The sequence below is a fragment of the Ostrea edulis genome, chromosome 9, assembly GCF_947568905.1.
Source record: "Ostrea edulis chromosome 9, xbOstEdul1.1, whole genome shotgun sequence".
Taxonomy (NCBI): Eukaryota; Metazoa; Mollusca; class Bivalvia; order Ostreida; family Ostreidae; genus Ostrea; species Ostrea edulis.
Genome location: NC_079172.1, coordinates 43242805 through 43258856, shown reverse-complemented (window position 1 = coordinate 43258856; position 16052 = coordinate 43242805). Strand labels below are relative to the sequence as shown.

Genomic DNA, 16052 nt, shown 5'->3' with positions numbered 1-16052 from the left:
TATTTAATTTGATATAGTCTAGAGGAAATTCGAAATATGGTAGTGACATTTCTTCCTCACTGAATTAGTCTGGATTTTTAACGTTTAAAGAAAAGTGGGGTATGAACTGGGGGGTTAAAAATGCTATTTGTCAAATTTTCAACAATATTAATTACAAGGCAAGGCAAAAGGGGTCATAAGCTACAGATGATGCAATTTTCACTTGCAAGTTGCACTGCCACTAGTTACACTTAATTAGTGACTTACTTACAGATAAATAAAGTAACTTACAAATATTTTATTTATTTATCTATCATTTCATTTCATTTATTTTTTAAATATCATGGTTTGTACTTGAAGAGTCATCGCAATAAAGGGACATTAATTATTAGTGTTACAAAAAAATCTGATCATGCAGTTTTTAAATTTCTGAATTTTGAAAAAATAAAAATAAATAAATAATAGATTCTGATACCACTCAGCCCCCCCCCCCCCCCCCGACTTGCCAGAGAGTTCTGCTTCTGTCAGTTCTGATGCAACAAACTCAGCCCCCAGACTGGCCAGAGAGTCCACTGTTTCGGTAAATTCTGATAATGATGCAACTCAGCACCACCCCCCCCCCCACCCCCCGACAGCTCTACCAGAAGTTCTCGGAAAAGACTTGCTGATGTTTAATAAATCAGTTTTCCTATTAATTTTACTTTTGCTCCTGTTCATCAGTTCATTAGGCTATGGCTCAATCTGATTAAATTTAAGATCGCTGATCCGCTCCGTATTCCTCTTCCTTTCCTGTATCTGTGAAGTCCAGAGGTGAGATATATTCTTTCCAAAACAACTAAGAATGTTCATGGAACAATTTAGTATTAATTGTTTTCCTTTTCTGTTGTATGCCTTATTTCAAGAAATAACTTTCAGGTCACTTTTTAATGTGAAATGGAACATTTTCAATTTTTGACAACCTGACGGTAGGGGTGTTTAAGGCACTATACCTCATTTTCTGAAAGGAAGTGGAGTAAAAGGAATTCAGAATTAGATTCAGCATACTCAAAATTGGTAATTACACCTGCTTTTTATTGTTTTGGGTAATGGTGTTTCAAGAAATAAAGTTGGGTCACTTTTTGATGCGAAATGAAACATTTTCCGTTTTTGACAACCTGACGGTAGGGGTGTTTGAGACACTATACCTCATTTTCTATAAGAAATTGGAGTAAAAGGAATCCAAATTTGAAATCAGCATACTCAAAATTGGTAATTACACCTGATTTTTATTGTTTTGGGTATTTTTTTAAAAATGGGTGGTGGTTGCTACAGGTAGCCTAATTTACTCTACCCGTATATACCCCAATGTGATTGTCACACCTGAGTGATTTTTCTAGGTGGACTCGACCAGTGCACATCTCCGATTGTAATATATCGGGAATGAGAAACAAATAAAATCACATTTTAAAACATTATGCTTTGCTCAAAATTACAAAATATTTATTGTATACCCATGCAACATTCTGAAAGTTTAGATAATTTTGACAAAAATGCAAAAAAAAAAAAAAAAAAAAAAGCTTTTCTTGCATACTTGCAAGTGCATGCAAGTATTTGCAGTTTCTTATGAAATAAATGCGGAAAAATCATTTGCCAATTACATACTGATAGAATGGAATAAGTAAAGAGCATAAAATCTATTATTTATAGCAATTCTTGCAAAATACAGGTGCATGCCATATGCATAATATATAATGCACATAGCATATTCGCCAAAACAAAAAACAAAAAACAACCCACAACAACCCCGTATCAAATACGGACGTCTACTCAACAGGTATCGGAGATGTGCACTTACCGAAAATATTAGATTCTCTTTATTCTGATAAATCCACGAAACAAAATGATAAACTCCATTTGGATCTCGTTAAAATTTTACAACACGTTGTCGTTCCATTATACAGACTGCAACACATTTCACCCGTGCCAAACAGGGTGTTTTCAATCAGGGGAGATGTCAGACTGAGAGTCAAATTTTTTTCCCTGTATTGAATGCTTGTCTGGTCGAGGTTTTGCAGTTTATAAAAATCGGAATCCAATGATATACACCGAACATTTGGTTGGATATATTGCGTGCACAATTCAAAATTTATTGATGATCATATACAAACTTGGATATACAAATAAGGGAATAATGATCGAAATATACACCTGTGTGAAAATGCGGGTATTGCATTTGCAATCCATAATAAACAATTGATTACACAAAGACACGTATAAAAGGAAATATATAAACGAAAATATAATTTTGTCTCTTTGGGAACCATATAATTATTTACGGTCTATGTATGTCCATATTCATTGATTGAACGAGAGAGAGAGAGAGAGAGAGAGAGAGAGAGAGCGTCCTACTTCGATGTACAATATATCACTTCACAGAAGGAAAGAAAATCGATCACTGATATAAATGTAAGCTTACAATTGCAAGCATTAAAAATTTCCAGCTATATAAAAAATTGTGAATTACAATATATTGGAAACTTACAGGAGTTGATGCTTATTATTGAATTCATTACAATTTAAAAAAAAAAAAATATTAGTTTGAACTGCGCATGTAGAAAATACTGACTTTGTATGTTAGAATAACGGAAAAAAATAAATTGTCAAAAACGTGGGGGAGAGCAGACCAGCCTCCCTGCCCACCCCAACCCCCTGTATACGTGCCTGAAACAACATATCAATTCGTGTTGAAAGAAAGGTGCATACCTGCATTTCATTGAATTCCAAAGGAGCTCGAATTTATGTGTTCCCCTATTAATTATTTTGTATGTAAGATTCGTTCCCGAATTTAGAATCATGCTTTCAGTCAGAGCAGAAATGAATTCATTTTGAAGTACATCTAGTTTGAATGTAAATGTGGGGTTCCTTCTTTTAATTTCATCAGACTTATTAGAACCCCCTCCCCAACTATTCAGCTTTGTTTTTAATGATATCTAAATCGGTATATGAATCCGGATATAAATTATATCATGTTTTTTCGTGATCATATAGATATTGATACTAATAATGAAAAAGGAAAATGTTTATACTTTTGCCTTTTGCATATCCTACTAATGCATTACAGTATATTGGCACTATCATATCAAATAAAACCTCAACACGAATTTTACTGATTTATGAATACTAACATCTTATCGAATACATTTGAATTTGAAATTTCGACGTACAGAGGTAAGTCTATTTTCAGTATATATCCATTGTGCCAGATCTACGAAATGAAAATATTTATGAATAAATTACACTCAAGCCTGAAAGTAATCATCATGGCATGCTACAGAAACGTTAAAACACACATATGATATAGTCCTGCAATGCATGCATGCGATTTTTCTGAAGACATGTATTTATGTATTCGTGAATGAAGTTCCTACGCTTAAAAATATCTTGGTCTTTATGCATTTTGTTTTGTGATTTTAGTTTACCATTCCTTACACTGCGTAAATGAAGGAAAACTTGGTAAAGGGTGCAATTCTACACCATAAAATCAGTATACATGCATGTGTTGCAAAGCGAAATGTACATGTAATAACCAGATATGTATCGTCATTTTTCATGGGGGGGGGGGGGGGGGGGGGGGGGGGGTACAACAGGAAGGAAAAATGGATTCTTCAAAATTTCTTGCCATTCAAAATAATAGTTTAAAAAGATGAACGAAAACTGCAATATAATAAATAAATAAAAAAAAAACCAAACAAACCAAAATGTTTGGTCTGATGTTCAAAGTCCTAATGTGGGGGTGAAGGGTTAACGAGTCTTTTACTTTGACTGCCTCAATAATTTCCCCCCTACACTTCATTTTTTTCAATCGTTGGGGGTGGGATGGGGTGGTTAGAGAACTCTACTATGAGTGCCTCATAATATCTTCATTTTCTTATTTTGTGGTGGTGTGTAAATATAGAATGCCATCGTTACGTGAATGTACGTACATTTGCAGGAAATATGTCAAAGCTATACAAAAACGCGAAGAAATATTTCATCTATATGGAATACACAAAGGGTAAAAAATTATCTAAGAGGATTCATTTAATTGATATTGGTACATGTGTACCAATGTAGCTTCCCACAAGTGGGTATACATCTTGGTATATCACTGTATGCAGCATAATTACTATGTTAATATGTATAACAATAAAATGATGACAACATACTAATTTCTTCATGGCTGCAGCAACAATACCACTAAAGTAGATTTGACCTCCCTGCATAAGAATGGAACAGGCCAAAACTCTACTGCATCTTTTATAAGTCTACCCTTTACCAAGGCTTTCACATCAGAAGCAGCATGTTTGTCCCCTGTGGTTAAAATAGAAAAGATTCTGCATTATATTTGTCCATGTATCACTAAATCTAAATGTAGCAGTGTGTTTAACTTGTAAATATCATAAGTCATATTCTAATATATATATATATATATATATATATATATATATATAGGTTATAGACTTTGTATGGGAAAATATGACGACCGAGTTTTTTGGCGTGTAGACGGACCGAGCTTGCGAGGTCCATTCGCGACAAAAAACGAGGTCGTCATATTTCCCATACAAAGTCTATAACCTTTTTATTATATACTTTCAATTTCATTTAGAAACTAACAATAATTTTATTTTTAACAATATCTTTATCGGTTTAACTGAGTAAAAGATGAAAAACACGAAAAATTTAAAAATTAACGGCGTAGAAATTTGATTGTGACGTAATGTTTGCGGGCCGGAATGTTTCCGGGCATATATCGTGTGATATATGCCCGCAAACTTTTAAAGAAAATAGAAGTGATGAAATTGAAAGTATATAATATATATATATATATATATATATATATATATATATATATATTCATTCTATTTTGGAATATTATATGTCCACCAGTGGTATGCACTATGTAAATACCTATGTGCTACTACAAGTACAGTGACTAACTATGATACTGTTCAAATGTCATGTTTAACAAAAGTCAAAAACACAAATTGATATTTGGCTTACATATATATCATTAGGTGCTTGTAAAACTTAAAACAGTAAAGACCAGCTGGTGAGTAATGACATGAAAACTTTTCATGCATAGTAGTACAGAATTTGTTATTTATCAATATTATTGTGAACATTATATTTCTACGTACCTGCCAATCTAAATATGAAATAAGGCTCAATTTGCTCTTTAGTGATTTTCGGCAGTAGATGCACATGCATAGACTGCAACTGCTGGAAACCAGACTGTGGCCAATCGACAGCATCTGGCTGTGGCAGAACAATTGGTTCAGGAACAAAATTGAAAGTTCTATCATAGGCTTCTAATCTGAAATAAGTTTAAAGAAAGCTAAACAGTGGTATAAATATGGGATTGACGATATGTTTATTGTTAATTTTAAAGACACCCCCCCCCCCCAATGTCTAAGGGTGTCTTACTGGGTCTGGGTGTAGCTTATATATGGTAATTGTTATCTGATCTGACACGGTCTATCCCCCCCCCCCCATCTCTTCCTCTAATTCAATGGGTCAATGAACAATTTCTTTTTAAAATAAATGCATAAATATAAAGCTGTTATAAATTATTAATAAAAATTATTTCAGTAAGTTATATGTTTTAGAAATTAATGTGCAAATTATTGTTTGAATTCTGATTGTGTAATTTACAACACCTGTCTAGAGAGAATATTGAAAAATATAATGATTAAATTGCATTGTCCAAGAGATTTTTAAAAATTTGAATATTATTATGAGAAAATATAGCAGCGGCGGACAGCTTGGATATTTGGACCGAGTATCCAGCCTCGACCAAACTCGCTGAGGTTACCTGCAGGCGTATTGTTAAAAGTTTGATTGGCGTGTAGCTTACCATTGATCAGGATACAGATAATATTTTAGGACGTCAGATAACAGACACATGTACATGTATGTCTCGGAGGGGGGGGGGGGGGGGTAACTTAAGATTGGGTCTTTAAAGCTGTTTAGCGAATTCCAATTTTCGTACCTCGACAGGGATCTGCATGATAAACAGAAGGGATTTTGTAACATTTTCTACATATTTTTGAGAGAAAGACATCAAAATATTACAATCATTGTAATTTGTATACTAACCTTTCCACAAGCTGTTCCTTGCGGCCGCGTGTAATTGCCCCTCTTTCTGATAGTACGCGTTTTAGTCGTGTCACAGGCCATCTCGCATACTGTGACGCCATGCTGCTTATTCATATATACCCCCTCACTAACAAAACCCTATGCAACTTTTGTTCTTGCATAATGAGGTAAACATATTGCGTAAAATCCAAAGCCGGAACGGGATTTCACTAAATCCCGTATTATGATTGGATCGCTATATCTGTTCGTTTTCAACTAAATATGGAAAAGGGAAATACCCGGTGAACATGCGCAGGGTTGGAAATTGAATTTCCTGTCACGTAGCTAGTTCGTGAAGAAGAAATGGTGAAAATTGGGAAAATAGAAGCCGAAATATTAGTTTTTGAAGTAGTGGTGTGTTTAGGACTTAAAATGACATGCTAACTTTGAAAATTCATTAATAAAAAGCTGATTTATGTACAAGAAAGAGGTATTTTGGTATGAATAAATTGAATATTCTACTTTCGTTTCATTGTTGACATGTCGGGAGTCTTTATTCAGAATTTAGGGTCATGTTTACATAACCCAAGCGGTTGAGCAAGGTCTTGTCGGCCATTTTGTCAGCCATTTGTAAATCACTCAGCTCGCGCTCGTATTGCTGCATGCTGTGTTCAGAATTGTGCAATGTGAATATTGTGTATTTCTTTGTTTAGCCTGCGCCTAGTTGTAATAAATATGGATGCACATTTTGGTAAATTTGGTGCACATTTGCAGGGTTTGTGAATTAAAGTGTAATAAAAAAAATCATATCCGTTGAAACCATACGAGGATGAAGTCTTGGAACTTTTCAGGATTGATATTTCAAATGATTTGACAAAGTTCCAAAATAAACAAAAGTTTTATTTAACCTATTTTATTTACCAAAGCGCCAAAGTAATCAATCAACAGTAACATTGCATTAACTATTTCCAACCCGGCTCAGGCGGTCAGCTAGCAGCTGATTGCATACTGTGTTGTCGTTATTGTGTTTGTAAATAAATACGTCATTTGGGGCATGCGCACAGGGGTAGAAATCAATACTTCCGGGAGTTGCATAGAATGTACTGAGCGGTTTTGTTAGTGCCCCTAGAACAGTAACGCCACCTGGCGAGTAATGACGTGAAACAAAAAACTTATTTCGTTGACAAACTCCCCGTCGAGGCCTCATTACTTCACCTATATACGAATATACCAATCGGTACCCCTCGCCCTTTACGTCATAAAAACTTGGGACTAGTGATACTTTTAACTACTACTCAGGTTACACATAAGGCCTGTGAGGTGCTTTTCTGGCAGACGACGTTAACATCCCCGTTTTCTAAAATGCGTGTTATTTGAAGGTTAACCTAAGGAAAGTTACCAGTATGTCATACTTTTTGCAAGTCGATAATTCACAAGATTTTAGTTTTTATTTCTCTTACATAAGATATGCCAGCGTTTGACGAGCGATATATAATTTTTATTAAATTCATTAGAGTTCGTCGAGTTCAAGTGAAGGATCAACGCCGTCGCCCCAACAGCAAACTAAAATAAAAATCAAAGCGTCAAAGATGGTGATCTCCGGACAAAAAATATGCAGAGTAAAATCGTCAGAAAATCCCTCAAAGACTGGAGAATACCACCACTACATAGAAAACGTGGGACCAGACTCCGTCAAGGACAGTCTCAAGTTAGTACAAATTCACTTCCGGGATGTACAAAACGTAAAACCGACAAAATGTATTTTTCTTTGTACTTTACGTTATTTTCAGTTACACATTTGTATGTTAATTTAAAGCAGGGAAGGAGATCAGTCTAACAGTTTCTTGTTGTTGGTGTTTTAACCGTTCAGTATATTTCCTTATTCCCTCCAACAGACGTTACGATAGAATTGTCCAGATCAACGACGAAAACATCAAGGATTACAGTTGTAGCCACGTCCGACAACTGCTGAAAAATATTAGGACAGAAGTAGGGGTGTCGGTAGTAAGTGAGAATTGAAATATATCCAGTAAAACCAACTCAAAAATCTGTTACGTGTTGTAAAGGATTGCACTACCCATGAACGGCTGTACCCACAATAGAATACACTAGTCTTCTCTACTTTACTTTACCAATATCAGCTAATGTTGGATTTGTTGATTTTGTATATCTAGCATGAAAGGTGAAGATAACGAACATTGATCAATCCCATAACTCCTATAAACAATACATAATAGAGAGTTGGATAACAACGGACCCCTGGATACACCAGAGGTGGGGTCAGGTGTCTAGTAGGAATAAGCACCCCCTGTCGACCGGTCACATACATGTATGTACTAATTCATTGATAAACACACAATGAAGTAAACCTGATAGAATCCCTTCTTGTTGGCTAGGAAACCAGTTAACAATAACAATGCTTTCATTATCGATATGACAATCGTCTATAATTGACCAAATCTTACCCATTACATCTAAATTGTAGAATTTGACCAGAATACCATTCCTCCGCTCGCTATCGTACGCTTTTATTTGCAGTCTAAAATTGCCACAAAAATAGGACCACCATGATCATTATAGTGTAGAACCGTTTCTAAAAAAGTAAATAAGTGTCTACGTATATATGTACTAGCATTTAGGTGATTATCATATATGCAAATATCGATTGCAGTTTCTAATTCCTTTTATCAGCATTTGGTATTGAACAGCCTTTGCTGTTAATTGACTGTTTGTGATTATAGGTGTTGTGGCGATGGTTAAACAAAGGAAATAGAACTGATGTACTTGAGATCAAACTCGTTATAGGGGAGACAAGTAGATGCCACTGTACGAAGGATTTGTCAAACATTGATCTGACCCCTAGAAAGTTCAAAGACATGACCTGGACAACATACGAACCTCGGAACTTCCATATTCGCGTGGCGTGCGAGACCGGGGTGTACTTGTGTGTGGATAGAAACATAACATGTGTTTATGGATACCCTATCAGAGAAAGACGAGAGATGAGCTTGTGTAAGTAAAACTCAGTAATAGAAAAGACCGAACACTGACCATGATGACCATATTGTGTGGGGAAAATATCGAGGGTCGCGAAAATGGACAATTCGAAGAGTTTCTCTGGCATTCTCAGGAGGGTATCATTCAGTGTCATTTCAAGCTAAGTACCTTGTGTTATTATAAGTATACAGAAGTCACAACTTACATATGTATTCACAGAAACAGGTGACTGTTCAATCGACTCTCAATGTATCAACACACTCACTGATTCCATCAGGATAAAAGTAGACTATACCGTTAGTAGATTCTAAACTCTAGCCACTCGTTTTATTGTGTCTTCAACACTACAGCCGAATTCCATTTTATTTCTAGCGTAAAACCCCGTTAAGTAGCTTTACATGCTAGTTTACTATATTATACACTGATTTACAAGATCACGTGGTAGTCTAGTTTATCCTAGCTTTACATGCTAATTTACTATTATACACTGATTTACAAGATCACGTGGTAGTCTAGTTTATCCTAGCTTTACATGCTAATTTACTATATTATACACTGATTTACAAGATCACGTGGTAGTCTAGTTTATCCTAGCTTTACATGCTAGTTTACTATATTATACACTGATTTACAAGAACACGTGGTAGACTAGTTAATCCTAGATTTACATGCTAATTTACTATTATACACTGATTTACAAGATCACGTGGTAGTCTAGTTTATCCTAGCTTTACATGCTAGTTTACTATATTATACACTGATTTACAAGAACACGTGGTAGACTAGTTTATCCTAGATTTACATGTTAGTTTACTATATCATACTCTGACTTACAAGATCACCTGATAGTCTAGTTTATTCTAGCTTTACATGCTAATTTACTATTATACACTGATTTACAAGATCACGTGGTAGTCTACTTTATCTTAGCTTTACATGCTAATTTACTATTATACACTGATTTACAAGATCACGTGGTAGTCTACTTTATCTTAGCTTTACATGCTAATTTACTATTATACACTGATTTACAAGATCACGTGGTAGTCTAGTTTATCCTAGCTTTACATGCTAATTTACTATATTATACTCTGACTTACAAGATCACCCGGTAGTCTAGTTTATCCTAGCTTTACATGCTAATTTACTATTATACACTGATTTACAAGATCACGTGGTAGTCTAGTTTATCCTAGCTTTACATGCTAGTTTACTTACAAGATCACGTGGTAGTCTACTTTATCCTAGCTTTACATGCTAATTTACTATTATACACTGATTTACAAGATCACCTGGTAGTCTAGTTTATCCTAGCTTTACATGCTAATTTACTATATTATACACTGATTTACAAGGTCACGTGCTAGGCTAGTTTATCCTAGTTTTACATGCTAGTTTACTATATTATACACTGATTTACAAGGTCACGTGCTAGTCTCGTTTATCAATGTTTTGGCAGAATAATCCACCAGTTGACGAAACCAAACCTTCTCAGTGGTTTTTTAAAATGTAATTTGTAATGTAAATACTTTCAGTACTTTGATTATACATGTAATTTGTAATGTAAATATGTCTGCAGCTTGAATGTAGGCTTATTGCTAGCTTTTTTACAAGATCGTTACTATGATAATTTTTCATTAAATTGATTTTTATGGGATTTATGAGATTGATCACTGCTCGTTCTCCACGCCGCTTTCAGTCCAAAAATAACATCGTAGTATAAGAACTCGGTACCGGAATACGCCCAGCTTACTCTTTTGCACTATTTAATAGATATTCACATGTAATTTGGTTTGAACGTATTTTATAAATTGTACAACAGATTCAGAGAGAAGTTCTCACAACTTAATCGTTCTTCTGTAGTTTATCTAGTCTTGCGTGTTCTTTATGTGGATTGATTTTGTGTTGTAGTTAAATTTGGCGTCCGGTTTTTTAAGTGCAAAGCAATGGATTCCAAGAGGCGGTATCAGGCGTACTTTGGATGCGTTTTTATATTCGAGGATGAAGGTCAACTCTTCGACATTTCTTCAACGCTTGGTGAAGAGTCCGCCGCTGTGATACTCAAGGTGATTATAAAATTGAATGTGCATTAATTCTGTTCAATAATCTCATTTCTCTAGTAAAGAAAATCAACCGAATTTCCCGAGTTACTCCTTACTAAAGTAACGGCATCCATTATCAAACAAGATATTCAATGTCGTACAAATATGGCTTTAGTCTAACGAAAAACTGATCGATCTGTTAAGCAATAATTCAACCTGTATGATTTTTAAAACCCTTTAATAACTATAATTATCTCCATAGCCACATACAGCCTTCAGCCTGGATAGCCCTGACGAGCGCTTTTTCTTAATGCACGGGATCGAAGACGGAGATGACATGTTTGAATCTTTGAATTATGAAAGTTCGACTTTTATTTTCAAATATAGACTGTCGGAATGATAAGTACTCAAATACATTATTCATAATGTTCTCTACCCCATAGAATAAAATCCAAAAACACGTTTCATATATATATATATATATATATATATATATATGCATATGCAAAGCAATGAATTCCAAGTTGAAGTAAAGTATCAAACGTATTATGAATGTTTTTATATACTCCTGAAAAAATTATTGAAGAAACTAGTCGAGTATACTCTATCGGCTTTGTGATATATTTTTTTATACTACTACTTGTGTAGTCATATAAAGATTAAAACGATAATTGCATATTAATTCATAAAAAGAAATTTTGAAAAGAACTATTTGTCCGTATACTACTGTTGAGCTTTATTTTGTAATTTTTTCCAGATATGTGCATGAAAATTGAAATTTCGTCCCAGAAAATTGTGATGCAATACCTAGGAATCTCAAACCCAGTGACAAAGAAATCATTCAAGATTACTAAGCCTTCTTTCAAATTTCAAACCTTTTCTATAAAAGCTGCCAAAGAGCTGATGGAGAGTTATCCTGGTCACCAGAAGAAATCGAAAGGAAGAGGATTGCTGTTCCTCTGTTTTGGTATCGGGGCGTCGTTCGACATTTCCAATGTTCCGTGTTTAGAATGGAGTTCTTTCGCATTGGAGGCGATTAACAGTAGTGTTAGGAAATCCATCTATTTGAAATAGATATAAATGTTTGTGGTGCCAGATATGTTTTTGAAGTTTAACATCAAACGACTTGACAGAACTTTATCATGGTATTCGAGTGCCCCTACCGGTAGATTGGAAGGGGGAGTGTGAAGCGCCATTTTCTATGTCTATACGTCTATTTGTCCGTCAGTCAAAGTCATAGGCGCTCGGGTCATGGATAATGTAAAAATAAAAAAAAAAAAAAAAAAAAAATAGAGCTATCGAACAAATTTGAACTATGGTTGTAACATTTTTTTTTCAACTTCCATGATTTGGGTTTTTATTTTCTGTAATCTATTTTGCTTATTATATACTGGTATGCTGTAAAAATTTAATTTCATAAACGTTTGAAAGTTAATTTCACCTACCGTATACTAAAACAAAACTTTTAAATTTACATTATTCGTGACCCAAGCGCCTATGGTCAAACTTTGTTTCACTTCGTTTACAAGTTGTTCTCTTTCGTTGTCATAATTTGAAATGTTGATTTAAAACTTTTTGTGTAGTCTTCTGTGAAATAGGATTTTGGTTTTCATTACTCGCTTTTACCATCTTCGCTGGCCAAGGGTTTTTAGTTCACTCCGCTCCCCATATATGGAAATAACCATAACCATAAGTCATACCCCTTTCGAACTTAGAATTTCGAGCCCGTCTGTCCTGTTCTTGTCAATACAACGTTGACAAGAACAGGACAGACGGACTCGAAATTCTCTAAGACCACTCGACAGAATTTCGTGAAACTTTGTCGTTAATAAGGACACATTGTGTAGTTGTGCATATTTCCTGAAAATTCTGATTCAATATTTTTTTTGGAGTTATGCCCCTTTTAAACTTATTATTTCGAGGTCGTCTAGCACGTTCTTGCAGTAATGCATAGCATTACCATTCATTATGTGAGACATTCCCAAGCAATTTTGGGGCATGTGAGCTTGCTTACTTTTTCTTTTTTCATAATCATCGTGTTGTTACATTTAAGGTGGCTCACTACACCTTGAAATAGTTTATCAAATTAGTACGAATTGGTTTAATCATAAAAGATTTGATGATATATAATAAGTATATATGCCAAAAAGGCAGAAAATACGCAAATTTGGATAAAAACATGATTTTCAAAAAATTCATTTCAACATATATGAACAAAAGACTCTTGCGGATTTGAACTCGAGATTTGCGATTCACCAACCCAATGCTTTAACCACTGAGCTACGATGATGGACAAACAAATCAATCGATACAAATAATTTCACAAAACATTTAAATCGCCTTCTTGTGACGTAGTGTCATAACGAGTATAAGCTTTAGTGTAGTGGGTGACCTTAAGACTGGTAAAATTATCCTTTATGAAAGTAACATGTATTTAGTAGTCAATTATGTTTCGTTTTATGTCTCTTGAGATTTTTTCTCACTCATATTGAGACGTCACCAGCTGAAGGTAAAATACCACAAATTTAGACCTATGCTACAGGTATGAGCTCCGTACAAAATACTCGAAAAAAAATCATAATTGAATATTCCTTAAATAACTATGTTTTGGATCATGATATTATTTATAAATATTAGTCTGGGTTCCAACAAGATGATTCAAGAACAAATCAACGTATTGAAATTTATAATACAATTATTCCAAATCTTGACAAAGATGTAAAGTTTATATTTTGTGACATTGCAAAAGCCTTTGATAGAATCTGACACATAGGTATCTCGTTTATAAGATACAAATCTATGGTATGTCAAAACAAATAATGAAATGGGTAGAAAGCTATTTAACCAACAGGTCACATTGAGTGGTCCTAGATGGATTTACATCTTCTCCAAGATCTACACATTCAGGTATTCCTCAGGGATCTCTTTTAGGGCCATTTTTGTTCTTTATTTCCGAAAATGTACAAAATATCATTCTTTGTTATTATGTATGTTTACCTATTTCACAAAAATCTGCGAGGTAAAAATTCACGGGCGCCACCCGATGACTGTTTACTCATCCATTGTCTGTTCATCACGCGTTTATGAATCTTCATTTCAATGTATGTATATATATGGCGAGAAACCATTTATCTCGATTTTATTGTCATTTGCAAAATAACACTGTTTGTTGTGCATATAAAATCATTTGCTGTGTATTGAGTGGTTTGTCTTGTTAGCTCACCCAAGCTGAAAGCTCAAGTGAACTTTTTCGATCACTTTTCGTCCGGCGTCCGTCTGTCTGTCCCCTGTCTGTCCGTAAACTGTTTACATTTTCGACTTATTCTCCAGAACCGCTTGGCCAATTTCAATTAAACTTGGCACAAAGCATTCTTGGGTAAAGCGCTTTGAGTTTGTTCAAATGAAGAGCCGCCCCCTTAAAAGGGGAGATAAATACGAAAATGCAAACTTGGGTAGGGTCATTTAAAAATCTTTTCAAGAAGCATCGGGCCAGTAAAGTTGAAATTTACATGAAAGCTTCCTGATATTGTGCAGATTCAAGTTTGCTCAAATCATGGCCTCCGGTGGTATGGTGGGGCCACAAGAGAGAATAAAGTTTTACATGCAAATATATAGGAAAAATCTTTTAAAATCTTCTCAAGAATCACCGGGCCAGGGGAAAAAATGGAAATTTACATGAGAGCTCAATGATATATTGCAAATTCGAGTTCAAATCATGATCCCCGTGGGTAGGGTGGGGCCACAATAGGGGATCAAAATTTTATATTTAAGATACATTGAGATTTTTTTAAAACAACCTTCTTCTCAAGAACCGCTGGGTCAGAAAATTGGAAATTCACATAAAATCTTCCTGACATAGAGTAGATTGAAGTTTGTTCAAATCATGGTCCTCGTGGTTAGGATGGGGCCACAATAGGTGATCAAAGTTTGTATGTAGGAAAAATCTTTATAAATTTTATCTTGAACTATTTAAGCTAGGGCTTTCATATTTTGTTTATACATTCGTTATGGAAGGACCTATCATGTGATTTTACAGTGTGCGATCTTGTGACCTCGACCTGGACGTTTGACCTACTTTTAATAAAATTGTGACCAATTCAATATGTCCTGAACTATTAAAGGTATATCTTTCATATCTTTTATATCAATGTCTTATAGTAAGACCTTTCATTCCATATCATGCCCTTTGATCTTGTGGCTTTGAACTCTGAGTTGACCTACTTTTTAGAAAACATAACCTATTAAATATATCCAGAACTATTTTAGGTAGGGCTTTCATACTTTGTATATATAGATTCTTTATGGTAAGACATTGTTATACTTTGGTGTTTGACCTTGAGACCTTGAACAATGACAGGGCCAATATAGCTCAGGTGAGCGATATGGCCCATGGGCCTCTTTTAATGCATATTGTTCGATAACCGTTTATTTTGCAGTTACGTCTGTTTGTCACATACCAGACCGTTAATGTGGCTTTCATGTATATTTGTTTTGCAAAAACGTCAGTTGATTAAGCATGTAATTGTCATTGAAATTGAACTTTTTTATTTTCTCTTATGTGATGTTTTTGCCCTTTGCGCCACTCATAGTCTTATAAGGAATAGATAGAAAATTAACTATTTCTGATTGTAATTAACTGCCAGTTAAGGAATTTTTCTAAGAAATAATTGTAATGACTTACGATAGAAGAAGCAATTAATTCTTCCACTCTTGGAGAAATAAATGAAAAAAATCTTTTTTTATATATTGAATTATTTTTACTGGGAGAACTTACACTTTTCCCAAAAACCCTTAAAAGTTGCGTCATCTTATTAATTTCACCTTACCAAAAATGACAGAAAATAATAATGCCTGCATAGGAGACCTATTCATAGCCCTGAAACGGGGGTGGGGGTGGGGGGTGGGTGGGGGGGGGGGCGAAAGGCCGCCCCCAGACCCCCT

At 34.8% G+C, this 16052-nt stretch overlaps 2 protein-coding genes across 2 annotated transcripts; one reads left to right on the top strand and one right to left on the bottom strand.

Annotated features, from left to right (window-relative positions):
• Positions 1-4169: 4169 nt before the first annotated feature.
• Positions 4170-6232, bottom strand: LOC130050167 (uncharacterized). The gene is made up of 3 exons (XM_056149306.1): positions 6094-6232; positions 5136-5311; positions 4170-4308 (listed from the first exon to the last, which is right to left on the bottom strand). Exons 1-3 carry the CDS (start codon positions 6192-6194, stop codon positions 4172-4174), a joined length of 414 nt encoding a protein of 137 aa, XP_056005281.1. The 5' UTR covers positions 6195-6232; the 3' UTR covers positions 4170-4171.
• A 1830-nt stretch (positions 6233-8062) lies between these two features.
• On the top strand, positions 8063-15819 carry LOC130050166 (uncharacterized). Its single transcript, XM_056149305.1, has 5 exons — positions 8063-8076; positions 8814-9084; positions 10981-11135; positions 11374-11473; positions 11869-15819. Exons 2-5 carry the CDS (start codon positions 8949-8951, stop codon positions 12183-12185), a joined length of 708 nt encoding a protein of 235 aa, XP_056005280.1. The 5' UTR covers positions 8063-8076; positions 8814-8948; the 3' UTR covers positions 12186-15819.
• Positions 15820-16052: the final 233 nt, after the last annotated feature.

Bases quoted from the DNA above. Each gene is read 5' to 3' on its own strand.
- LOC130050167 (XM_056149306.1), bottom strand. From the start codon at position 6,194: ATGGCGTCACAGTATGCGAGATGGCCTGTGACACGACTAAAACGCGTA. The intron at 5,312-6,093 runs GTTAGTATACAA...AACTTATTTCAG, and splicing joins AAGGAACAGCTTGTGGAAAG to ATTAGAAGCCTATGATAGAA. The intron at 4,309-5,135 runs GTACGTAGAAAT...TTTTAACCACAG, and splicing joins TTTCATATTTAGATTGGCAG to GGGACAAACATGCTGCTTCT.
- LOC130050166 (XM_056149305.1), top strand. From the start codon at position 8,949: ATGACCTGGACAACATACGAACCTCGGAACTTCCATATTCGCGTGGCG. The intron at 11,136-11,373 runs GTGATTATAAAA...TTATCTCCATAG, and splicing joins CCGCCGCTGTGATACTCAAG to CCACATACAGCCTTCAGCCT. The intron at 11,474-11,868 runs GTTCGACTTTTA...AATTTTTTCCAG, and splicing joins TGAATCTTTGAATTATGAAA to ATATGTGCATGAAAATTGAA.